Source organism: Stegodyphus dumicola, chromosome 6 (genome assembly GCF_044657685.1).
Source record: "Stegodyphus dumicola isolate Sdum_Otavi_A_Nest chromosome 6, ASM4465768v1".
In the NCBI taxonomy this organism is placed as follows: domain Eukaryota; kingdom Metazoa; phylum Arthropoda; class Arachnida; order Araneae; family Eresidae; genus Stegodyphus; species Stegodyphus dumicola.
The window spans coordinates 6,684,842-6,711,529 of NC_140773.1; the positions used below are offsets into that span (position 1 = coordinate 6,684,842).

At 31.8% G+C, this 26,688-nt stretch overlaps 1 protein-coding gene across 3 annotated transcripts in view; it reads left to right on the top strand.

The window, feature by feature from the left end:
• LOC118181462 (uncharacterized) overlaps positions 1-26,688 on the top strand; it is a 164,300-nt gene that overhangs the window by 92,750 nt on the left and 44,862 nt on the right. Inside the window, exons 1-3 of one of the 3 annotated variants that reach the window (XM_085818021.1) lie at positions 16,109-16,600; positions 17,872-18,023; positions 20,677-20,813. In XM_085818021.1, coding sequence (XP_085674147.1) covers positions 16,416-16,600; positions 17,872-18,023; positions 20,677-20,813 — 474 coding nt within the window. In that variant the 5' untranslated portion in view covers positions 16,109-16,415. Of the gene's footprint in view, positions 1-16,106; positions 16,601-17,871; positions 18,024-20,676; positions 20,814-26,688 lie in introns of those variants that run through there. The other 2 variants (XM_085818022.1, XM_085818020.1) reach the window with 2 other exon arrangements.

A 26,688-nucleotide genomic window follows, 5' to 3' on the forward strand; every position in this document is an offset into this window, starting at 1 on the left:
TAGTAAAAAAAGTAGTAAAGTTAGGAATGAGGAATTATTGCAATCTACGCGAGGTAGATAATACTCCTATCAACGAAGTTGGTTGTGCGCTTAGACGTTTCAAAATGTGCTGGCTCTTGACTTGCCAGTAAGCATATAAAATGAAATTAAATGATAAAACGAAACGCAATTACTTCACTGAATATGAGAAGTCTACCACCCCCATTGAAATTATGCGCAGCCTAGTTTGAAAAGTATGTTAAGACACCTTATAATTTTTCATTTTAACTTTTATATTAAAGAGAAATATATTTACTTAATTTTCTCTCGGATGCTTAGACCATTTTTTTCCTTTTTGAATACCAGTTGTATAGCACGTTCATATATGAAAGATCGGTTCACTGGTTTGTTAATTGATTAGATAAAAACACCTAAGGGCTACCTGCTTAAAACGAACAGTGCTTTCGTGGAGGACTTTCTAAGGGAAACAGGTTCCTATTTGTCTCCCACTTAAACTTTGAAACTCTTGTGCAGCCAGTCCGTTACCGGGATCTGGTCCCGGATCAAACTACCGGTCTTACTCGGCCATTGGTTGGACGTATGTAAAATCAGCCTTAGATTTATTTCTGTCTCTAAAAAAAATGCGACGTCTTTTTATATTTCAGGCCGTCTTACACATTCGGTCAGTAAGTATATCATTACTGACATAAATTCTCGAGATCGACAAAAATCGTTAATTTATTCCAATGTAGTTTACCTTTGTAATTACTATAGCTTGTATTAATTTAGAATGTTTACTTTTCTGTGATTTTTAATCTATTTTAAATATTAATTCTGTATGTGTTCGAAAGAAATCACTCTGTACTGCAAAGACGTATTTGTTCAGCTGATCACTGAGTAGGTCTCAGCTTCCATATAGAATGTTTTTCAAAGTTTAATGAAATTACTTCTTCGTAAAATAAAATACTATTTAAAACAACAACAACAAATTGCGTTGCATAGTTTCTGTGACTCGGAGCTTCTGACTGTGAGGGTTACTTAGATTATAGCGTGCAATTTTTTCTTCCTTGTACGAAGTAAAAAGGAAGTATTGTAATCGCGAAAAGTTTCAGGCAGCATATTTCAACGAAAATATCCATTTTGACCGCTATCGAATGCAATTTAACGATGTTTTTGCGTGATATCTGTACTTAAGGACAGAATAAAAGACTCTTTTCCTTCAAAAAAATTATAAAACTGCTTTAAAATTAATTCTGAAGAGAATTTTTCGTTGCGTCTGTATGAACGTATGTACGTACGTGCGTGCATACGTACGTATCTCGCATAACTCAAAAACGAGTAGCCTCAGAACGTTGAAATTTTGTATATAGGACTGCTATAACATGTAGATGTGCACCTCGTATTTTGGTTGCAATCGGCCGCTCCAAACGTATATAAATATATTTATATATATATCCACTCTGTTACCCGGCTCAGTGATCTCAGTTTCTTTACTCTTATATGTTTGTAAATTGTACATTTTTTGCTTTAAAAATGATTCTATTATGTTGTTTTTATCTTCCGGTTAAGGTTTTTATGCCTTTAGTAAATCTGTGTGCAATATTTTTAGAATTATCAACAATTTTAAAGTTGTCTGAGTGCCACTAAGCCTTTTTTTAATGGCGGCCATTGATGTTTACATTTGAAACAGGAGACTAGTGAATTTGTTGCCAATCTAGAGAAACTTAGCTTCAACAACAAAGTAAACGCATTCATTTATTATTGCCAATTAAATCATGCTTAATTCTTTCTGGAATTATTTCGAGGAAATAAGTGTTTAAGATTTACTTCGTAATTTTTAATATAGATATTTTGAGTTTTTTATGTATTTTTGCCTTCTCGCGAAGTGAGAACTGAATTAATTGAATGAGAAATACTCAATCGTCTGTGAAAAACTGTTTCTTTTTTGTTTTGTTTGCTTAATTTCTTTTATACATCATTCTAGCTTTATTATAGTATTTGAATAGAACTTGTGGCAACGATTAGATAATTCTATTCTTTAAATGATATAAATTTTGTGCATTTTGAGTTATAATATGAACGAAATATATAAGTTAACTGTTATATAATTATTGGATTATATAACAGTTAACTTAGTTTCCGTTATATAAGTATTATATGAGTCAACTGTTATGTAATTATTAATACTGTTAAGTGAATCTAGCGCCAGAGTGTCGCTATGGTAAACAAATACTAGAGTGAATTTTAAAGACTGCATTTATTCTATTGTGGTTTACGCGCTTTCGGCGAAGTAGATTTAATTCAATTCAATAAGTTTAAATGAAATGCAAGAAAAAATGCGTATAATTTAATATTCCAATTTAATATTCCAATGCAAGGAAGTCATGGTGTACACATCAGATTTTTATGTATATTATACTGGAATTTGGTTCAGTTTAAATTTGATCCCGGTGAGGTGAGTAACCGTGAATCTGGAGAAAAAGAAGAGCGACTTAATTTAACCTTAACTTTGCAAGAATAAAAAGTACTAAAAACTTCCTTCGTAATTTGTCATATTGATTAGATCGATCTGCGTTCCTATGGTTACAGACTGCTGGTGAGTGGAGATTCCAGGCTTTCAACAATTTCGACGCGAATGGAACGAGCAGAATCATCTCTCTTTCTCTCTCGCAGATTGTATAGGAAATTTGAGTCTAGTTGTCGATTTCAAACTTGCTCTCGTTTGTCAGCGTTTAATGACGGTTTCCGAGTTTATGTGAATCTGGTAGTCTTTGTATAGTCATAGTTAACGCTGATCAATAAATTTGTAGAAGTGACTATTTTGAAAGACTTTCTTTATGCATTCCGTTATTTAGTTGCTTTTAGTATCATCAGTTCATTATCTATAAAGTATTAACATTAAGCTTTATAGAAGATTAATAGAACCGTGGTTACTAACAACAGTAGTATTAATCTATATCGAGATCTAGATATGTGTTTCAATCTAGAAATTATGAAACACTTAAGATTTTTTTAACGAAAGAAAAAAATTTTCATTCAAATTTATCGTCGCACCAGAGGACTTTTAAGGATTTTTAGTCTGAGCATCGCATGTTACCAGTTTGCTCTTAGACTCAATCCTGCTAACACATTTTTTTTTCGGGGGGGGGGTCCTTTTAGCTTTATTATTAAGCATCGCTTTCCTCGCACTTACGCGACATAAAATTTAAAAGCAAAATCACAAAATATTTAAAAATAGCATATCTATAGAATTCCCAATAGAGTGTTAGGGGTCGCCATCCAGATATATATTTATATATATGTGATGTACCAGCTTTTGTCCGGAATAAATAGATTGGTGAAGAATCATAAATGTAGTCGTAGCTTAAATTATCAGACGATAAGTTTAAAAAACAGGATCCATTTATTATTATTCATGAGAAATAGTAGTTACAAAATCAGATATCCGGAGTAAATAAAAAGAATTACTAATAACTTTTTGTATGAAGTTTACTGCATCGTTACTTTAAAGAAAAGCCCCCGATATTCTTTTGCGAGTCCTTTTATAGCCTCTGGAAAGGCGGAGCTTCCAAGAAATGACGTCAGCCTCGTCAGCCATTCCAGTTCGCTTTAAATATTTCCAGAACATACTATAACTGTACGTGTAGAAAAGGCGTGAAAAACAACTTGACTGCGGGGCTGTAGAATTAATTACACGTACTTTCAAATAAGAGACCGTCGCCATTAAAAAAAAAAAAATGAAAAGAACATAGAGTTAGAATTTTAAGTGTATTCTTGACTATGGAATTTTATTATTACATATATATATATTGTACCCTCTTATAGGTGTAGTGGCGCAAGGCCAATGGCTATAAAATAAAACGCCCCCCCCCCAAAAAAAAGAACGGAAAGCTTTCAGATTTTATATTACGCCCAAAAGGGCCTTTTTTAAACGTTTTGTGTGCTACCCTTATTTATTAAATATCATGGTCTTCATTTATTAAATATCATTCGTTTTATTATAAAATTCAGTTCAAGAGCAGTATCGCAAAATAATTTTAAAAGAGCATGTATTTAGAATTTCCGATACCCAGTCTCGCGCACTGGAGACAAACAATTTTTTTTTTTTTTTTTTTTTTTTCAGTGTTGCCATTGCTCGCTTTGAAATCGTTGAGTTTCTTAGTCAAAAACTCATAATTGCTTTGCAAAATATGAAATAGATAATAAAACGAATTCCAAATTCGGGCTTCCAGATGCTCATATTCGGGTGGAGACGTACGTTATTCACAATTGGATGGCTCTAGGTACCGTTGTTTTATCACAATGCAAGAAACCTACATACATTTATGCACATTCTTTCATTATTTAATTTCTTTAAATATAGTACAGGGCGATAATATTTGGTGGCAACAATTTGAAAAGGGAAACAACGCTTATCGTGAATCAACGCAAAATGGCAAAACGAAATTAGTCCTTCTGGGCAAATTGCCCCTTTGGACTTAAAAAAGAGATTATATCTTGGTTAGGTTAAGGTTATTTGAATTAGGCAGAGCACACGAAGGTTATGTGCTACGGAAAGAGATGCTTTGATGGAGGACTTTCCAAAGGAAAGTAGCTCGTATTCACGTTAAACATTAGGGGAAAAAAAAAAAAAAAAAAAAACGATAAAAAAAAAAACGAGTTAACCATGCAGCCATCCCGTTTTCGTGGGATTGAACCCGGGTCGAACAACCAGTATTTGCACGGTCTTAAACCATTCGTTCAGTGGTGCGGCTCTAAAGATTTAGTATTTGTGTGCTCTGTGCATTTATCTTGCCGTGAAATGGATCCAGGATAATGGGACAACATCCTCAAAGTACCTTATTTGTTCTGATTCTCTTTCTTCTCTTCAACTTTTGAACAGTATTACCAGCTGCGATAAATTAGTTATCGAAACCCTAGTAACTGTTAGTTCACTTAGAATTAGAGGTATTGATATCTGCTTTGCTTATGTGCGTGCTCATCATGGGTTCTAAGGAAATGAAAGAGCTGATTTCTTAGCTAAAGATGCCTTAAATTTACCCATTGATATCAACATTAGCATTCCAAAGAGTTATTGGAAGTCCTTTCATTATAAAAAGCTTTTAGCTACGTAAAATGAGGAATACATTTCATCTTGCAATGCTGAAGTCACCAAAAAGTTCCTTACTTCTATTTACCATAGACTGAATTCCGAATCTTTCCTCTCGTTAAATTTTAAAGTGTCTCTGTTCTTATCTGGTCACGGTAAATTTGCAAGTTACCTGTTTCGTTTTAATCTACGATCAAACAATTTATGTGAATGTTCAAAAAGAGTTCCTCAGGATGTGGAACATTTGATTTTCTCGTGCCGTACATTCGATGGCCCTAGATTATGCTTACAGAATGATTTGAAAATGTTCGGAGGGACTTGGCCAGTGAACTTATCCGTTTTCGTGAAGTCCAGACTGCTGTTCTCTGCTTGTTCGCTTTATTTATGCATGGAACTTTTAATGTTTATTTATGCATGTAAATTTAATGTTTTATTTAACTTATTTCTGTAAGCCCCGTGTTGTACATATGTGGTGCACGGGGAGTCTGTATGTTTGTTCTCAAAGAAAAAAAAAAATATGGTAAGAAACTGTAGGCTATTTAATAACGGAAAATTTTCGTTACCAGAATTGTGCTATGAAAATGCTAGCAACTTTCTGAAATATTTTTTTAAAAAGAACAGTGCTGTTACTATTTCCTTTCTTTGAAAAATTTTGGTTATTTGATTAGGGCAAAGCACGGGAGAGCTATCTGTCTGAGGGCAGGGATGCCTTCGTGGAAGATTTGCTAGGAGAAACTAGTTCTTGGCCGCGTTTTACATAGGGAAAAACCATGAAGACATTCATGAAGCCAGCACGTTCGTTGGGATTTGAACTCGAATCGAGCTACCAGTGTTCAGCGACTGCTACTGACCGCTCGGCTACTGACCATTAAAAAATTTTAAGCACAAATTGTATAAAGAAAAATAAGTAGTTCTAAGAGAAAGAATAACATATTGCTTGCAGAACATAACGGTAAATCTGCATTGGATTCGCGTTTTATCCGTTCGCCTTTAAAAATTAAAAAATTTTTTAAGACTTTTATGTTGCACATTTCGTCTCCAGGACTGATCAAAACAACTATTTTTTTAGGAATAAACTGTGCATTTCTGGTTTTCAAACTTTCACTTCTAGAAAAAAGACTAACCTTTCTCTCATCGCCGTCGAAATCGAAAGAGTTTTATTCAAAATCTACGGCTACACCAAACTACGGTTGCTTTTCTTTTCTTTTTTTTTTTTTTTTTCCATTTTAAATAATTCTGAAAATAATGTGTGGCATATCAGGAACAATAAATCTTGCAGTAAATATAATAAAAATATACCAATACTCCTCCTCCTTCCCCCTTCCGGAATAACAAACAAATAAATAAAATATTCGGTTATTGATCAAAAATTAGATTTAGAGCTAATGTAATAAAAATATACCAATACGCCTCGTTCTTTTCCCCTCCCTGAATGGTTCTGCAACGCATAAAATTACATTTCTGGTAGCTTAGCGTAGTTCAAATAATCATGAGCCTATAAATTCCGTGTCACTGGACTGAACAATTTCCGTCAGCTGAAATCTGAAGTTGAAAGAGATCGTCCTGGGAAATGTTTTTCGGCTCTTCGGTTTCCTAGGTATTCGACCACAATTGCGCATGTGCGGAAGAGTGCAAACCCATGGCGATATTCTTGGCGTTTTATCTCTCTTTTTCCGAAAATCAGCCTGAAAATTATTGCAACGCTTTTTCGTGATCATGCATTGTTTGAATAACTTGCTAATGTATTACTTGTGCAAGCGTTTTTGAAATCAAGTTTTATTTAACAAAAAAGAAAAATTAGATAAATTTTCACTTGAAATTTGTAAGCAGCAGATTTAAAATATTTTGCCCCTCTCTTTTTACAACTTGAATTCGACTTTCGAACTTTATTTCTCTCCATTATTAAATTAAATTTTTTAGGTAAAGTTAGGTCGTTAATTGTCTATGTAATTCGCTACTTGTTTTATTTAAAACCATTTGTTCAATTAATTTTGAGATAGGTTACACTCGCTATTAATGGAAGTCAAGCCTCCCGGAGTTTTTATTAATATTAAATATAAATTCTGTACAGTTGCAAACCTCTAAATATAAAAACTTTTTCTATGGCATTATAAATTACTTGTTTTTATCAACAAATGAAATTAAATGTATCCTATCGAGCAAAAATATGATCGATGTGTGATGAATTAATTATATAATAATATAATTTAGTCGGGACTTTTGATCATTTAGAAAGGATTTTTTTATCTCCAGCGCGTGAGACTGTGCATCGAAAATTCTAAAGATATGCTCAATTTAAAATAATTTTGCGATATTGTTCTTGAACTGAATTTTATGGGTTAAGTGCGAAGAACATGATATTTAATAAATAAAGGTGACACTAAAAATGTTTAAAAAAAAGCTCCTTTGGACGTAACTTAAAATCTGAAACCCTTCAGATTTTTTTTTTTTTTTTTCTAAATCTCGCTCGGTGATTGCAAGCATATTTTTAGAAACAGATACAGATTCTAGTTTTTAGAAACAGATACAGATTTTTAGAAACAGATACAGATACAGTTTTTGTTATTTGAATTAAAGCAAAAGGGAAATGTCATATATTCTTATAATATATCCTTACAAATATCTTCAGCACCTAGGATTTAAACTTTTGTCAAAAAAAAAAAAAAAAAAAAAAAAAAAAAAAAAAAAAAAAAAAAAATCTGTTTTTCTACGAATTCTCTTTCAATATGTTGTTAGAATTAGCGCAATTATATGTCACGATTTTGTTATTTATGAGCGCAATTTTTAACTTTATCGTAATCGGTATCCCGCGCATTAGATCTGCTGTTAGTATTGATTGCATTTGTGTTTAACCTATCGTAATTGTATTTTATTACAGTTTTCTAGGTAATAATACTGCAGGTAATGTAGTATTAAGGAATTTAAATTTAAATTAAGCTAAAATTTAGTATTTAATTTTTATTTCTGGCAAATGCAAAGCACTACTAGGTCTATAAAGCACTTATTCGAGCTGAACTATATGATTTTCTCAAAATTTGTCTTTCTTGTCCTTTAAATAAAAATTTTAAATGCAACTACGTGTGTGCTTTCGCTGATATGGATGCTTTAAAATTTATATTTTTTTTTACAAATAACGCTTAATTCATAAATTTTGTGGCGAACATAATTAAAATCTGTAGAATAAACCTACAATGGAACTTGGACCTATTTGAAAGGTAACTGCGTTAAACGAGCTCCACCCATGGTCACTGGGTAACTTCTTGTTTGATCTATGGGCGTTGGTTACTTGCGCTTATGATTAGAGTCATCTTTCGGTCATTTGTTAATAATCTGTAGATGGGTCAACATGCTTTCGAGTTTTGTTTTATACAATTATAGACGTAATATTCTTTATATATGTTACCGTGAAAGACCGAAATTGGAGAATGTCGACTTTCACCGAAGAATATAAACATTCAGCAAATACGTCGGTGAAAGATCGAATATTGCATTACATTCTTGTACATTCGGACCCACACCGGTGCATGTCGACAATCACAGATATGCTCTGGTGTAGGTAGAAAAGAGAGGAGTATATGTACACGCTGTCAATGCAAAAGGAAGTGTTGCACAGATAAGTGTAGTTGAAAAAAAGCAAGGGCCTCTTGAGCAATTGAAAGTGTCATAAATGTTTAAGTTGTTGGAGTAAATAAGATTTGAATTACATAATTTAATAAGTTTTAATTTCTATTATTTTCCTTTCTCATTTTGAATGTACTGTGTGTTTTAAGTTCATATGTATTTGGAATATAGTAAAATGTTTATGGTAAATGCTTTCTGAAGTCCATCACTTCAAACTTCCTCCCTGCGATTCCTCTATAATGCTAATAATTCATATTATAATACAGTACTAACAATAAAGCGATAAAAAACTTCCTGCAATTATTAGGAAAAGCGAAGACTTTACTGGAGTTTTACATTTTTTACAGCCTTATTAGTATCGTTTAATATACTGAGTTAAATCTTTTATAGTGTCTTGGTGTGTATCTGTTACTGTGAAAGATCGAAATTGGAGAATGTCGACTTTCACCGGAGAATGTCAACATTCACCAAATACGTTGGTGAAAGATCGAATATTGCGATATATTCTTGTACATTCGGACCCTCACCGGTGTATGTCGACAATCACAGATATACTCTGGTGTAGGTCGAAAAGAGAGGAGTATATGTAGTACATGCTGTCATTGCAAAAGGAAGTGTTCCACAAATAAATGCAGTCCTAAAAGCCAGGGCCTCTTGTACAATTGAAAGTGTCCTAATAGTTTAAATTGTTGCAATAAATAAGATTTGAATCACATAATTTAATAAGTTTTAATTTCTATTATTTTCCTTTCTCATTTTGAATGTACTGTGTGTTTTAAGTTCATATGTATTTGGAATATAGTAAAATGTTTATGGTAAATGCTTTCTGAAGTCCATCACTTCAAACTTCCTCCCTGCGATTCCTCTATAATGCTAATAATTCATATTATAATACAGTACTAACAATAAAGCGATAAAAAACTTCCTGCAATTATTAGGAAAAGCGAAGACTTTACTGGAGTTTTACATTTTTTACAGCCTTATTAGTATCGTTTAATATACTGAGTTAAATCTTTTATAGTGTCTTGGTGTGTATCTGTTACTGTGAAAGATCGAAATTGGAGAATGTCGACTTTCACCGGAGAATGTCAACATTCACCAAATACGTTGGTGAAAGATCGAATATTGCGATATATTCTTGTACATTCGGACCCTCACCGGTGTATGTCGACAATCACAGATATACTCTGGTGTAGGTCGAAAAGAGAGGAGTATATGTAGTACATGCTGTCATTGCAAAAGGAAGTGTTCCACAAATAAATGCAGTCCTAAAAGCCAGGGCCTCTTGTACAATTGAAAGTGTCCTAATAGTTTAAATTGTTGCAATAAATAAGATTTGAATCACATAATTTAATAAGTTTTAATTTCTATTATTTTCCTTTCTCATTTTGAATGTACTGTGTGTTTTAAATTCTTATGTTCTTTAGTTCTTATTTTAAGTCTCAAGTGCGTTTTTTCGCGACCGAATTACAGAGAAGAAAATATAATATTCTTATATGTTCAACATTCACCATTAGTACATGGTGAATGTCGACATTAACCGGTGTAAGTGAGAATATTTAGAGTATTTGGAAAATATTTCGTACATACACCAAGCGGCTATGTGAATCTTTACATTCACCAGTGAAAGTCGACATTCTCCAGATTTCGGTGTTTCACTGTAACATATATACATATAGTGCTCCAGTCTTTCTCTTTCTTTTGAATTTTTGATTGAAATGTAATTATTGTAATTAATTATTCATTTGAATTTTTTATAATTTTTAATATTGGAGTGTTTATACCATCCTCCTTTATCTTTTGAAAAGCGGATGCTTTTATTTCAGAGTGAGTTTAATCTATTTATGTGTTTTTTAAGTTGCATCCAGTTTTGTGTAATGAATGTTCTTTTGACTTTTAATATAATGCCTGGAGAAAATTAATAGCTTAAAAACTATGCCTATGGGAATACCAGCAGTAGAACTGTCATGCACATCAGCAATTCTTGTTGCTTAGAAAAGATTTTCCAAATAGAGATGAAACATATTCTGTTTCGAATGGATTAAACTGATAAAAAAATAATTTGAAAAGGTTTCAAATTTTAAATTACGTACAAAGGTTTTTTTTTTTTTTTTTTTTTTTTTTCCCTACATTTTTGTGTTTTACCTTTATTTATCATTTTCTTCGCACTTTAACCATAAAATACAGTTCAAGAGCAGTATCGCAAAATAATTTTGAAATGAGCATATCTTTAGAATTTCGGAGACACAGTCTCGCGCCCTGGACATAAAAATGTTTTTTTTCTGTATAACGTTGCCATTGCTCGCTTTGAAATCCATGAGTTTGTTAATCAAAAATTCGTTGAAGTTTTACAAAATATGTAATCGATAATGAAACAAATTCCAAATTTCAAATTTGGGCTTCCAGATGCCCATAATTCGCAAGAGGATTGCATTATTCAAAAGTTGATGGTTCTAAGTACCGTTGTTTTATCACAATGTGAAAAACATACATTCATGCAGATTCTTCATTATTTAATTTCTTTAACTATAATATAGGACGATAATATTTGGTGGCAACAATTTGAAAAGTGAAACAACGCCTGTAGTGAATCAACGCAAAATGCTAAAACGAAATTAATAGTCTTTCTGGGAAAATTGTCCCTTTGGAATAAAAATTTTAGGCAATGATAAATTACGCACGACATTGACCATTAGTCGAAGACAATGTTTTGCTATAATACAGTGTTTCTGAAGTTAGGTTGGGAAATTTATGAATTATTGCTATTAATCATGTATGGTTATTAATAGTCCATTGTTACATTATTTTGTGCTGGGCCCCTTCTTTCTCTTCTTTTCGTAGGATTAGTTATGTGAATGTGGGTCGTCGCCTTCATTCGCAATTATACAATATATAACTATATGAGTCGTGATGCTGGAAAAGCTTTTAAAATACTGTAATAATGGGTTGAAAATCGGTCTCCTGTCCCAGTAAACTTGAGTTTGTATCTTCCTTTCCACATACACTTTATACTTGCATTTTTTATCTGTTGCCTACAAGCGTCAAATGGATTTTTTTTTAAGTCACAAAACATTTTATGTTAATTTCATGAAATTCTCAATTTCCAGCGAAATAAAAGAAGGGAAAAAAATTTTGTTCCCTAATTCAAAGAACTCCAAAGGAAGTTCAATCTCGCTTTCATTGCCTGATCTATCAGTGGAATTCATACCTGTCTTCAACTGATTCAGTCCTTATAACCTTTGTAGGACATGAATAATCTAGGCTTAAGGAAATATATATATATATATATATGTGATGTACGAGCTTTTGTCCGGAATAAATAGATTGGTGAAGAATCATAGATGTAGTCGTAGCTTAAATTATCAGACGATAAGTTTAAAAAACAGGATCCATTTATTATTGGTTAGGAGAAATAGCAGTTACAAAAATCATATTTCCGGAGTAAATAAAAAAGAATTACTAATAACGTTTTGTATGAAGTTTACTGCATCGTTACAGTAAAGAAAAGACTCCGATATTCCTTTACGAGTCCTTTTAAAGCCTCTGGAAAGGCGGAGCTTCCAAGAAATGACGTCAGCCTCGTCAGCCATTCCAGTTCGCTTTAAATATCTCCAGAACATTCTATAACTGTACGTGTAGAAAAAGGCGGGAAAATCAACTTGACTACGGGGCTGTGGATTTAATTCCACGTACTTTCAAATAAGAGACCGTCACCATTAAAAATGAAAAGAACATACAGTTAGAATTTTAAGTGTATTTTTGACTATGGAATTTTATTATTACATATATATATATATATATATATTACAGACAATATACTATATCAAAGTACTTTTTATTAAAATAATTGTTACTGTGTATCCGAACCTTTTTCTTTGTGGCTAGAAGCATAAAAATACACACTTTATAGAAAAACGCATGTGCTGTTAATGATTTCTATATTTCAAAATAATTCAAGGTTCGTTTACTAATTATGGCTAAGCATGCGATGATTTTCTTCAGAAGGGATGCCCTCCTGGAGGATTTTGTTAAGAAAATTAGCTTATACTCACATTACACATGTGGAAAACCACGAAAATACCACATGAAGAGTTCTTTTGCCAAGAGTTTGAACCCGCACGAATTTTCAATAATTAGCATCCTTATCCATTCGGCCATTGGCTGGCCTTTGTAGATAATTAAATCGTTCTAAATTAATTTCATTAACAGTTAAAAGTTGTGTTCTGGTATTTTCAGAACCAGTAACATCTGAAAATTCCACTTTTAAAATAATTAAAAATAAAATTCAGTGTTTGTCGAACCTTAAGATCTAGGACACTTCATCTAGGACCTTAAGATCTAGAACACTTCATCTAGGACCTTAAGATCTAGGACTAAATTATTTAGATTTAAAAATATTTTGTTAATTATGTAATAATGAATAAATTTCACTAATAATGATCTGTAAATCTCAACAAATGAGTTTTCTTTATTAGCTGAGGAATTTCGAATCACTTCGAGAGGGAAATATTACTTATAGGATTTTAGAATTTTGATAATCCGTTATTATTTGTGCATCGAAAAGTAACGCTTTGAATGTTTAGTGATTTCTTAGACGAAATAATGTCTTTAAACAATATAAAAATCTTTTCCTTATATTACTATGCATAAATTGCATATAAAATTAATAGTTAATAAGATAGTTGCTATTTCTTGGATTGTATATGAAGTAAGAAAACTTTAAAGAGTAACGCATTTCCACACAATAATTTTGAAGGCAAGTTTATAAAAAATTCGGAGATTTTTACAGATTTGGAACATAAGCGTTGTTGTATATATTATAAATGAGAAGGAAAAGAATTGTAAAGCTAACGTAAAAATCTTTCTCTTGGTCGTATATCAACAAATTAAGTAAATTCAGGAGGTATTTAAAGCTTGGATTATAAAGTCCAGCCGGGTTTTACATCCTTTGGCAGTCTCTGACTGTTTTAGAAACGAAGCACATGTTTCTGTTTGTGCTCAGTAACACAGCTTGTTGTTGTTCTGTAAAATTAAATCTTTTTTCCAATTACGTAAACTGATTTTTTTTTAAATGGATTATCTTTTCCCATACTGTTAACGTAGGGATAGCAGATTTTTTTATACGTTTATAACGCATGGGTGAAAATGGTTAGTCAATTTTTAAGAACTGACCATTCCTGCAGATGCGTCGGCTTCTGTGTTAACAGAACAGGGAGTGTCTTAGAAATCTTTCTTTGGTCGAATTTTCTGGGCATGCATCTAACAGATCTGTTGTTGTGTTGTGACTTATCTCACTTGTCTGACAGTAAGATCAGAACAAGCTCACGAAATTCATTGTGGCAAGGAATACAAGATTGTGCCTATCGTTGCCAAGAAAGAGCCTTGAGCACCATTACAGGTGACAGTACGACTTTGCTAAGTTCCATCCTCAATTCTGAAGGAGAGCATCCCGGGGGGATGGGTTTGAGGGTCTCTCACCACTTTTCCTCTACGACCATGTCGAGAGGAGTTTCGACTTTTTCTGTCGATAGAACTTTCGACTCGCTGCATATTTAGAATGCCCCCATGCCGCACAGACACTATACATTTACAAACATCCATGCTTTCTTCGGGCTTCGAACCCGGGTCCTCCGGTACAGCAGTCAACTTCACTAACCACCAACCCCCCCCGGTTGGGCGGCACAACAGATCTTTCTTTCGTGGGCGAAGAATTCATTTCGCTTGTCATTATTATTGTACTCAGCGAAACGAGATGCAATCGTAGATGAAAATGGCTATAGAATGGCTTTATACTTTAAACATCTCTAAAATATCAGAATCATTTTATCGGCATCATATGAACATCGCTCTTTTGTTAAATGTCAAAAAACTGTTGATTCGTCATACAATATTATTCATACAATATCATTATGTCTTTGGACCACAACGCCACCTTTATGGCCCAAAAAGCTTTCTTTCCTGTCGACACTTCTGGTAATTGAATGGAATGAAATAGTTGCATGTCGCATGCCAGTGGTTGAATAGATCGGTTTTTTAATAATAAAATAAATACGGCCCAGTTTTCTAGCGAAGATTTTCAGGAAAAATATCCCTTCTGTAAGATTGATAACATAAGTAGGACTATCTGGTCACCAGCTGCCAAGCAAATATGATCGGTGAACACTGGTAGTTCGACCGGGTTCATATTCTGGCGAAAGGGCTGGCTGCGTGGTTGTTTTTGTGGTTTTTCTCATATATAACGTGAATACGCGATAGTTTCATTTAAAATTCTTTCATGTGCTTTGCCATCATTCAAATAACCTAACATAACGTACTGATCTCAGGGAATTAAATAACCAACATAATTCAAATATCAGCTCATCGCAAATGCACAGCATTCCGTTTTTTATAAAGGAAAAGTTTTTGTGCTGTGTTATGGTTGCTTGTTCAAGATCTTGTTTGTCCACCAAGCAGCCGAGCGGTAAAGTCGCTAAACACTGGTATTTCGGTCCGAGGTTCGAATCCCTCAAACGGGCTGGCAGCATGGGCGTTTTCGTGTTTTTCCTCATGTGTAACGTGTATACGAGCCAGTTTCCTTTAGAACGTTCTCCACGAAGGCATACTTCCTCTTAGATGGCATATAGCCTCTCGATGGCTATATGCCATCGAGGCTTTGCCAGAATCACATAAACCAAACCAAACCAAACCAAGATCTTATTTATGAGCTTCTAGAAATTTCTGCCCAGACTTTAGAACGATTTTCGATCAGCCTAAGATTTAGAGTCCACCTGAACAGAATAATTGTATTTCATATCTTGCCACTTCTCAGCTTCTTTTTAATACCAAAGCAGCCTCCCAAGCTGAACCGAGAAAGATGTTATCCTTCAATCAAGTAACTGTCCTTGATTTTCTGTTTTTGCATTTATTTTCCAAATCGTTGACCGTATTATATAAATACTTGCATCTTCCAACCGTCGAGTGACGATAATCACATTTCATGTAAATTTGGCAACAGGATATTTTATCATTACGCCGTTCAATAAGCTTAAATGCTTTCGGAGCTAAATTCTCTAATAGTAAATGAAACTTAGAATTATCTTAAACAATAGAATTTTAAATAAATTATTAATAAAACGAGAAAATTAGAATACACTGTTCCTAATTCTTCTTAGGGAACTAAATGAGGCCTGTCTTTAGTCACCCACATAGAGACTGTAATTGACAGAAAAGGAAATTTTACTCACCATTTTTAACAAGACTCATCTCAGTTTTTGGAGATCAGTGTTGCTCAACATGTTCAGCATACGAAAACGGATGATAGCGATTTCCTGTTTTTCAGCGAATTGCTGATGAAAAAGAGCGCTCATTGACTTGGCGCTTAAAAACCCCTTTTCTCTCAGTGTTGGCGACAAAATTTCTATTGATCAAGAGAAACTGGTGAATCCAAGTAGCAGTCCTAAAATTCACCTCGCGATGTGATTTCCCTGTTCTGTGATCGCTAACGGTTGTTTGTTTCGTTTACGTTGAAGGCAGCGGAGGTGAAGTCTAAAGTGTAACTTACCTTTGATTATTCATTCCTCGCGTGTGTTTATTGAAAATACGGGGATGGAAAAAGAGAAACGCACCGGAATCTAGAGAAGTGAAATAGATTGTGTGTTTCTGCGTCTTAAGAGTAATTATTGCTATTTACCCTACCACCGTGGATCCAAACAACAAGCTCGATGTGCAGGTCAAACAGTATAAAAAGATGAAAAAGCGCAAAGAGCTGGATGCTCTTGTCTCGAATGGAAAAATAAGCTCAAGTAAAAGAATTAATTGCAACAAAAAAGGATCTGGTTCATGCTCAGCGCATGAACTGCTTCGACACGATACTGACACCTCAGATATGGAAGATTTCTCCATTCTGCAGCCGCGGAGAAAGGGGCGAAAGAAGTAGGTTTTTAAATTTTGTTATGTTTGTGAAGTATTTAGTGTGTAAATAATCTTCAAACCACTTTCTTTGTCAGTCGTGCGTAAATGTTTGCAGTTACTTACATGATAGTTTCAGTTTTCGAGTATGTGTTATGAAATAGTAATGTTATGAAGAGAAATTAAATGAGCATATTTTTGTGTGAAGTTCATAGCGGTATTTCAGAAAACATTTGTTATGGAATTTGGAGCAACAGAAAAGTTTTCTATAATCGATAAATCAAGAAGGAGGGAATATTTTTCTTGTATGCATCATATTCTTTTTCTTTACATTTATATCAAAGTAATAATTGTTTCATCACCTCAATGAGCATCTTCTCTAAATGCGATTATTGTTTTCGGACGGAAGATATTTATTTAATCAGTTAAATCTGCAAAACCTTTCCAGTATCTTATTCCATTCAGTATCTGTTAATATGTGATCTTAATTCATTATGATCTCAGTATTATTAAGTTTGCATTTTTTAATCTTTTATTTTGCCATATTTATAATTTCTTACAAAAAGAATTGAGGGGAATGAGGAACATAAACGACCAGTCACCAAAAATATTTCTTTCTAGATCAATAAATATTTATCCCTTGTTTGAGAATTTTATTATATTCATAACTTGTAATTTCAGCTGTAACACTGAATTATGTACCCATTTAAAACTGAAGTTAAAAATCTTGGATTATTGTAAGATATATGTATGTATTCCCTAATATGCGACTTAAGCGTTTTTTTTTTTTTTCCCCCATTTTTTTGCTGTGAGAATTTTTTTTTTTTAGGCCTGTTATATTCACCGGCTTTAAACAAAATTAAGATAATCAGGACTAGTTTCTGAGTATATAATGGATTTTATGTTAAAAAAAAATTAAGTAAATATTAGATGCAAGAAAAATAAAATCATTTGTAATCATTAATGTACTGTATATTTTTTATATAATACATATTTTACAATTCTGAAAAGCTGATCAAAACTAAGGAGAGAGGGTTTTTTAATTTGTCTTTCTGTTCCTTTATTAAAAAATTTTGTATTTTTAATCAATTACTTATTGATAACACATGTTAAATCAGAATTCCTTAGTTTTTTGTTTATTAAAGATTTACATAATTTTTTAAATTGAATTAGTTGCAAGTTAACTAAGAACTAGTTAATTACTAGTTAAGTAAGAACTGTGCAGAAGTATTTCTGTCATTTTGCAGTGCTGTGAATAAACCTTGTAATATTTGTCCCTTTTGTTGGTAATTTAGACATGGGAATCGATTATGTCTCACATCGGTTTGCCTCTCCTTATGCCAGTTCATCTTAGTGACTACCAGTTGTTTAGTCTCTGGAGCATTGATTTGGCTCCACATTGGTCTTAGGGAAGATATAGATCTACTCCGAGCCCATCTTCAAAAAGGTAATAATTCATCACAGAAATTACTATTAATCATTTTTATGTTTGGTGATTTAGTGATTTCTGTGCTGTAGCATTTATACTGCAGTAAAATATAAATGAACAAATGTATATTTTAAGTCGGTAATGATCATCAGTATTCTTCATCATGCAATTCATTAAACATTCCTAATTTTTTGTTTTCGTTTAAAACTTTTTTTTTTTTTTTTTTATAAAATCTTGTTAAGCTTTAAAGTTATTTTTTCTCAAAATAACTCATTGTTACTTGCAATTATAAATATAATAAAACTTATATTTTTGTCAGTAAAATTTCCCCAAATTTAAAAAGGATTTTCATTGTTCACGGATTCCATGTCGTCTATTATTGTTAACTTTTGTGGAATGCATAAATCTTTCAAATCATTGCATATTAAGTCAAAAATTATCGTATAGCTTTATCTTTTGCGTATTTAGTCAAAAATATATGTGTAGCTTGATATTTACTGTCAGAATTTATTTTGTAGAAAGCAGAGCTTGAAGATTTTTATTGAATTCTAGTAGCAGTATTAAATGCTTGTTTACAGAAATGTTAATAAAATGAATGTATAATCTATGTTATTTTTGAAGGCTAAAAACAAGTATTTTGTTAGTGTCCCCTCATAATCTTCTTTTTAAAAAAAATTTGCGTTATTTTATAGATTCACAAGAATCCTCTGTTTTTAAATGATTTTGTTTTATTTAGAGTAGCTTTTCCAATGAAATGCAAGTTTTTTCTTAATTTTTTATTTAAAGTATGAAAAGTGATTGCTTAAAGGCATATTAGCATCTCTCTTTCATGATTATTATTCAAAAGTTACTTCAAAATGTGTGCCATTATGCAGTATTAAATTCAATAGTGCATATTTTTAAAGAATTGAACTCTTTTTCATTGTTGCATTTATGTTTCCCCTTCCCCCATGATCTCTTTTCTCAAACTTACATGCCTTTCTATGCAGAACAAATTTTTGCTATAAAGAATTAAAATGATTGTCAGATCATTAGTTAAATTAAAATATTCATTTATTTGGATACTTCATTTTGAATAGAACTTTAAAAAAAAATAGAAAGTGAAATGAGCTTATATTTCGTAGCAGAGATATCATGATATAATTATTTTAAGAGAAGTGTATATATAATATCTCTGCAGAGTGCAGAAGTATTTTCTGTAATTACAGTAAAAATGTTTTCATTTCATTTTCAAGTTAAAATTTGTTTTCTTTCAGACTTTCTTGAAGCATTATATTAAATTTATTTTAAATATCATAACAAATATATTGATGTATTTTTATTCATGGAATTTTCGTTTTCCACTGACTCTAATAATTTATATTCAGTTCATATTAATTTAGATTATAAGTAATGTATTTAATGAAATAATTTGTTTCCAGTTAATATGCTTTATGAACATTTGTAGCATTATTAGGTATATTTAATAAAAGATATTTCCCATGGAATTGTATTATTCAGAACAAATTAATTGTTATTATTTTAAAACAAATTCAAAAATTATGCAATTCAAATCCAACTTCAGAAAAAGGTTTCCTGCTTTCAATATTTTAATCTCGGGTTGTAGCTAAATTTTCTGGTTTTCAAAATGAAATTTATATACATCTTAATAAAACCTCCAGGAAAAAATTATTTCTTTTGCTTCCACATATTTTAAAGAATTAATTGTGGCAGGAGGAGGGCTATTTCAAATTATAGAGAAATGAAAATGTATTAAATTTTTTAATTGACAGTTGTCTTGTTTAAATGTGTTGCTGTATCAGGTGAAGAACATTTCTAACTAAATCAGTCATAATTCCTCCACCTTCTAAAAGTATATGAAAATGATATTTATTTGCAGTTTAGGTGCGTTTTTGTTATGCACCTGCGAAACATTTTGGTAGATTTTTTAATTGTAAACAACTTCTAGTTATAACAGTAGTTTATAGAAATACACATACACAACAATAGCCCAAATGTCACTCATTAGGTCTCAGCTCTCTTTCACAAGCAGAAAAAAGCATGCAGGTTCATATTGGAAAAGTGCCCTGTTTTATGTATGTTTAATATTTTTCAAGCATATGCAATAACACTAAAAAAAATTTATGAGTGAAGTGTTGCGTATGTACTCCTTATTTGTAAAATCTTTTCTTGTTCATACTTATACAGGAAAATTCAGTATTGCTCCGTGATAAGTAATTCATAATGTTATTGCGTTGGGGTTAAAAAAAACTGAAATTATCTGATATTTTATCCAACAGTATCAAATTTTTTAGTTCAATCAACATTTTGCAAACCATTTATTTATTTCTTGGGACTGGTCTTTTAATTTCAATAAAATAATTTTAATAATGTGATATTTATTTTTGACTATAGTAAACATAAATCGCTGTTTGTTAAGAAATTAAATGGTTGATATAAATGAATAGTTTGTTATTTTTCCTTTCCAAATAAGTGTAAATCGTGCAGTAGAGTAATTTCTGTGTAGTTTATTGCTTAGTGAGTAACAGGCAAATTTTAGTTTGTATTAGGCAACAGAAAAGTATTTTGTTAAACTAGCAGCTGACTAATGTTCTTTATATTTATCAATATCAGAGTCTTATTTTATTTAAACTTATTAGTATTTATTAAACTAATTTTGCTTTTCGTTTAGTTGAAGCTGGCAACAGAAATACTCCTGAAGCCTTACATTTAATCCATTCAACATTAAGACAGCTTGATTCTAATGTCACTATGCTGTATATTGAAGTCAGAAAAAACATAGCAGATATTGAGAATATCACATGTGAGGTAAGCTTAATTTATAATTTTTTTACTCCTACGTAAAATTTGTTATGTAAGTAAATAAATAAATATCTGTGGTAAAATAGTATGTATGTGATTCTGAATATGAAAGAAAGTGAAATTTTTGAAGTTTTTGTATAAACTTCAAGACCTGTGTTTTTCTTCTTGGTAAATGATCTTTGCCACTTAATTAGAAATGATCATCTATATAACGAGCTAAAAAATCAGAAGTTCATACACATTTTTTCACTCTCTTAAATCATATTTAGACTCTTAAAGTAATTACCTAATGGTATGCTACTTTAGATTAAATTGCATTTTTAAATCATTATTAAGTAGGTCATCAGTATCCGCAGGCATACTAATAGCCAAGCACTAATATCATTTAATACTGGTATTCAATCTGCATTTGTATCCCAGCAAACAGACTGGCAATTCAAAATACAGTCAAAAGTCTTTAATCCGGACGTCTATAATCCGGACCTCACAGCAACAAACATTCTGCGCATGCGTAAACGCATAATGCATTTACGCATGCGTATAATACCTTTATGCATGCGCATAATACCTTTACGCATGCGCCTTTAATATAGAAGAACGGACAGTATAAGCTGAGCTAAAATTATCTAATTATCTATTTCAGTTAATGTTGCAGATTGCTTTGTTCCTTAATCTTCTAATTGGATCCGGCTTATTATTTTTTGCAGACTCTTAGAGCAATTTTATAAAAGTAAGCTTGAACTTTCGATTATGTCAAAAAAAATTTCCGATTCTGGAGCTTCCAAAGGATCTACAAAGCGAAAGCATGTTTCGATGTCCGTCAAACAAAAAGTGGAATTGCTGCAAAAAATGGATAAAGGCATATCCTTTGTTTCTCTAACCATTCCGAAATCTGTTTATCAATTTCACGCTGCTCTGCGGGGGGGATGTCCCGGCACGCAATGAACTGGAAGTTAATCTGTCAGCACTATCCTTATCTTCAGGGCAGATATTTTTATTTTATTTGGCTTATAATTTCTTACTAAATGTAGTATTTCATCTCGATGTACTCAGTCTTTGATATGATTTAAATCAAATTCCTCGTCATTATAAATATCACGAATACACATCAAATAGTTTTGTGGTTGCAATTTTCTAATTTCGACTATGCGTAATGTGTGCTTTACACATACGCACGTTGAAAGAAATGTTTAATAAAGTAAACAAATAAATATTAAGATTTTTTTTTTGTAAATTTTGATACTCTTTAGATCATAATTGCTCTGTATTTCATAAAGTACAGTTTCATATTTTTAATTTTATAATTTCTGCATGCCATCTTACCAGATTTAAATTGATGATCTATAATCCGGAATTGCCGAAGTTTCTGGAATCAAATAAATTTACTAATAAAAGTAAATTTGTATGTTACATGTGTGTATTCATAAATAGGAGTATGACAGGAAAATAAAATCCCTCCCTCTCTGAATACGAAGTGGTCGGCTGAGATAGATCATGTTCATTCTCAATTCTTAGAAATATTAGCCATGAAAATCTCATGCAATGGCATGATAACACTACCAGAAATTGATTGGATTTCAGATGGAAGTTCCAATTAATTAGAAATACACATAATATATATTTAGTTAATTGCTAGTCGCTCATACTACAGCAGCACATCTGACAATATTATACTTTTAATATCAATCTCCAGATTAAAATTTTTTGTAAAATTGTGTACTAATCCCAAGTCTTGAATTTTAGTGCAATTTTGAGAAATCATTGGTGTAAATCTTTAACTATTAAACTGCTCAAGAAACCCCATAACCAAGCTATAAATTTTATCTTATTTTCTTGTGATAAAATTGCTATTCTAATCACAAATTGTGTGGAAGAAGAAACTTTAAACATACATTTGTTTTTAGAAGTGTCTTGTACCTTAAAGTGTTATTTCAGATCTCAGAAAGCTGTTATTGAATTTTTTTATACAGAGGCTGTTCGCACAGTTTTTAGACAATTTTGGTAAGCAGTAATAAAAAATCGTTTGCTGCAAAAGAAGTGATTGCAATTGTACTATGTTTTTAAAAGTCAAAATTATCGTCTGTGGCTTGAAAGTTTTGTTTTTATTCAAAATGGCGAATTTGACAAAGCAGTGGTTCGAGGGCTACATTTACGCTCTTTCCGAAGAGAAATATGCATACTCCGTTATCCGAAAACTATGTGAGAGTCATGGTTTTGTGATATCTAAAGCGTCGATAGGTAATATCATCAACAAAAAAGAAAAAAAAAAAACATCAAATTGCAGCCTCAAGTGGGACAAAAATTTCAAACAAGAATCCAAGGAAAAAACGGACATCTTCGACTATTGCAAAAGTACGTTGTTTAATGTTAAAAGAAAATCCCCCTAGTCAAAGGACAGTTGCAAAATCATTAAAATGCTTGGTGTCCACTGTAAATGAAATGATAAACGTTTATTTAAATGTTAAGAAAGCGAAAAAATGCAATGTGCATCGTCTTCTTCCAAGGCATATCGCTCAACGCAGGGCACGCTGCAGAATTCTATATGAGAAACACTTATCCAAAGAGAAATGGGAAACAATTGTCACAATAGATGAAGCATGGCTGTATTTAAATGATTGTAACAAAAAAAGAGCCATTTATTATCATAAAAAGGGGAGAAAAAAAATTTAAGTATATGATTCAATGAATTGAAAGAAATTTTTTCTAAGGGATTCATGATTGCTGCTGGTTTTTCTTATAATGGGAAGTTAAAAATAAAGAGAGAGTAATATAATGTCAAGATTAACTCCAAATACTATCAGGAACATATTTTATTGCCATTTTTTTCTGAATGAAATACCATCACTTTACCCACAGTGCCATCAATCTGTGAGACTCCATCAGGACAAAGCTAGCAGTCACACATCAAAATCCACTGTAAATTTCCTAAACAAAATGGAACAAAAAACTGGTATCAAGGCCCTTCACTGATATCCCTACTAAATCTCCCGATGTGTCACCTATGGATTTTTGTGCTTTCGGACTTTTAAAAACTGCATTATCCAAACATTGTCCCAAAACCCTAACAGGACTCTGGAAAGCTGTTCGGGAGGAATGGGATAGAATACCTCTTCTGCCACTTTAAAAGGCATTATTATTCTGGAAATTGCGGTACTAATTTCTGTGTGAAGACGCCAATGTTTTCATTTTCAGTGATTAAATATTTTTCGAAGAAAAGTGTTTTAGATGTACATATGCTTACTAAAAACATATTTTTGAAAATGTTTTGTTATTCGTTACACATAAAGCTTTCTCCTGTATTTTTCATATAACATGAAATATACATTAAATATTTATATCCTGAACCACCTTACTTCAGATTTTGTATTTGATTTAAAATTTATGAAGTTGATTTCAAAGAGCAGATAGATGCAAATGTAGCCAAGGTTTAACTCTAATGAATGAATCCTTTCTCTTGACAGCGTAACACTGATAAAGCAGGTCTTGTTTTGATTAACATTTTCATTATCCATACGTTAGTATTTATAGAAAGCTGTTAGAATACTACATTTATTAAAAATTTTCCATATAGTATTTTCATAATTTAAAAATTTTTACTCATATATTAGTACAACCATAGAAGTTGCCAAACTCTCGTAAACATGTTTAATAAACATTCTTCAGGAAGCTATGTGCATAACAATCCTTCAGGCATGTAAAGTTGCCATTTCATATGCATTCTTTTCATCATATTTTAAGTTCTAAAAGTTTTTATTAGCAAATAATGATACTTTTTGCCTTAAACTCAATTTTAAAATATACGCTTGTGAAATTAACCAGCAGTTATAGAAACTGCAACAAAATTTCTACAGGAATAGAATATTTTGCCACAAAATCTCTAAAAGAAAACTATTATTTTGAACCTGTTGTTAAAATGATTCCACAAACTCCACCTGAACAAGAAAGGTATAAAAACAAGCTTGTGAGTAGATTTATTTATTGAATTTTTTGGATAAATGCTTAGTTAGAATATAAATTATCTATCCAAGTTTTATGTCATCATTCTTTTTCATCTGTAAAATACTGGCAAATTATGGCTTGGTGTTTGTGTTAATAAGTTAACACCCAAAAATTTTGAAACATCAAAATATATTTTCTCTTGACTCTGAATCTGTGACAAAATTTGCTTATTGTGTGCAGTGTAAATATGCTTTAGGTAATAATATTGCATTAAAAAAGATGTTGTTGTAAACCATGGGTGTCTAAACTATGACCATTTGAAAGCCATATTGCAAAGAAAAAGTATTTCCGGGGCCGCACTGCTTAGGAAAAAAAATTTGCGGGGACACACATGTAATATTTTTTAATAAATTGAAATAAAAATTAGTTATATATTGTTTTATTCAAATTAATTAACTTCTTTTTATTATTTTTTAAAATTTTAATTATATATGTTTAGGTACATATTTATAATTAATTTATACAAGTTTTGTTTCATTTAGTTTGGATTTCATAAAATTGGAAAAATTTCAAATTAATGAGATGGATGAATTTGCTTTTGTTGAACAAGCAATTCGATATGGGGGTTCAATAGACGAGGTTGCAATTCTTATTGCATTTTCAAGATGTTTGGCAGTGATTTTTGCCCTATTTTTGTTTTTGTGTATGCTTCATTCTTGAAAATAATTGTTCACAAATATAGGTACAGTCAAAAGTCTTTAATCCGGACTCGTCGGGACTTCGGTGATTCCGGATTATCGATTTTTCCGTATTATAGATCATCAGTTTAAATCTGGTAAGATGGCATGCAGAAATTATAAAATTAAAAATATGAAACCGTAATTTATAAAATAATGAGCAATTATGATCTAAAGGGTATCAAAATTTACAAAAAAAAAAAGCTTAATATTTATTTGTTTACTTTATTAAACATTTCTTTCAACGTGCGTATGCGTAAAGCATACATTATGCATAGCCGAAATTAGAAAATTGCAACCAGAAAACTATTTGATTTGTATTCGTGATATTTATAATGACGAGGAATTTGATTTAAATCATATCAAAGACGAGAGATGAAATACTACATTTAATAAGGAATTATAAGCCGAATAAAATAAAAACATCTTCTTGCGCGCGGCCACGTTCCCCCCCCCCCTCCCGCGCAGAGCAGTGTGAAATTGATAAACAGATTTCGGAACGGTTAGATAAACAAAGGATATGCCTTTATCCATTTTTTGGAGCAATTCCACTTTTTGTTTGATGGACATCGAAACATACTTTCATTTTCGTAGATCCTTTGGGAGCTCCAGCATCGGAAATTCTATTTGACATAATCGAAAGTTCAAGCTTACTTTTATAAAATTGCTCTTACAGTCTGCAAAAAATAATAAGCCAGATCCAATTCGAAGATTAAGGGACAATGCAATCATCAACATTAACTGAAATAGACAATTAGATAATTTTAGCTTATACCGTCCGTTATACATTAAACGCGCAGCGAAAACGTATTCTACGCTTGTGCACACGCAAATGCACAGTCGTAAAGGTCTTACGCACACGCTTAAATGCCTATGCGCATGCGCATAAAGTTTTTAGCTTTGAGGTCCGGATTATAGATCATTCCAGATTATAGGTGTCCGAATTAACGACTTTTGACTGTACTGCCAAAAGCTGAAGACATTAATAAAGCAGGATTGTGAAAATTAGGATTTGAATGTCACTTTGCAGTTCAATGCATTCCATTTGAAAATTTGAAGGGGATTTACTTATTTCCAGAGAAATGTTGAAATACTCTTCATTTTTTTTTTGAAAATCTTTGAAATCTACTTTCAAACTCTTGAATCAAATCAAAAATTAATGCAGCATATTTTACATATTTTGTGCAACTCAGATTTATGTACAG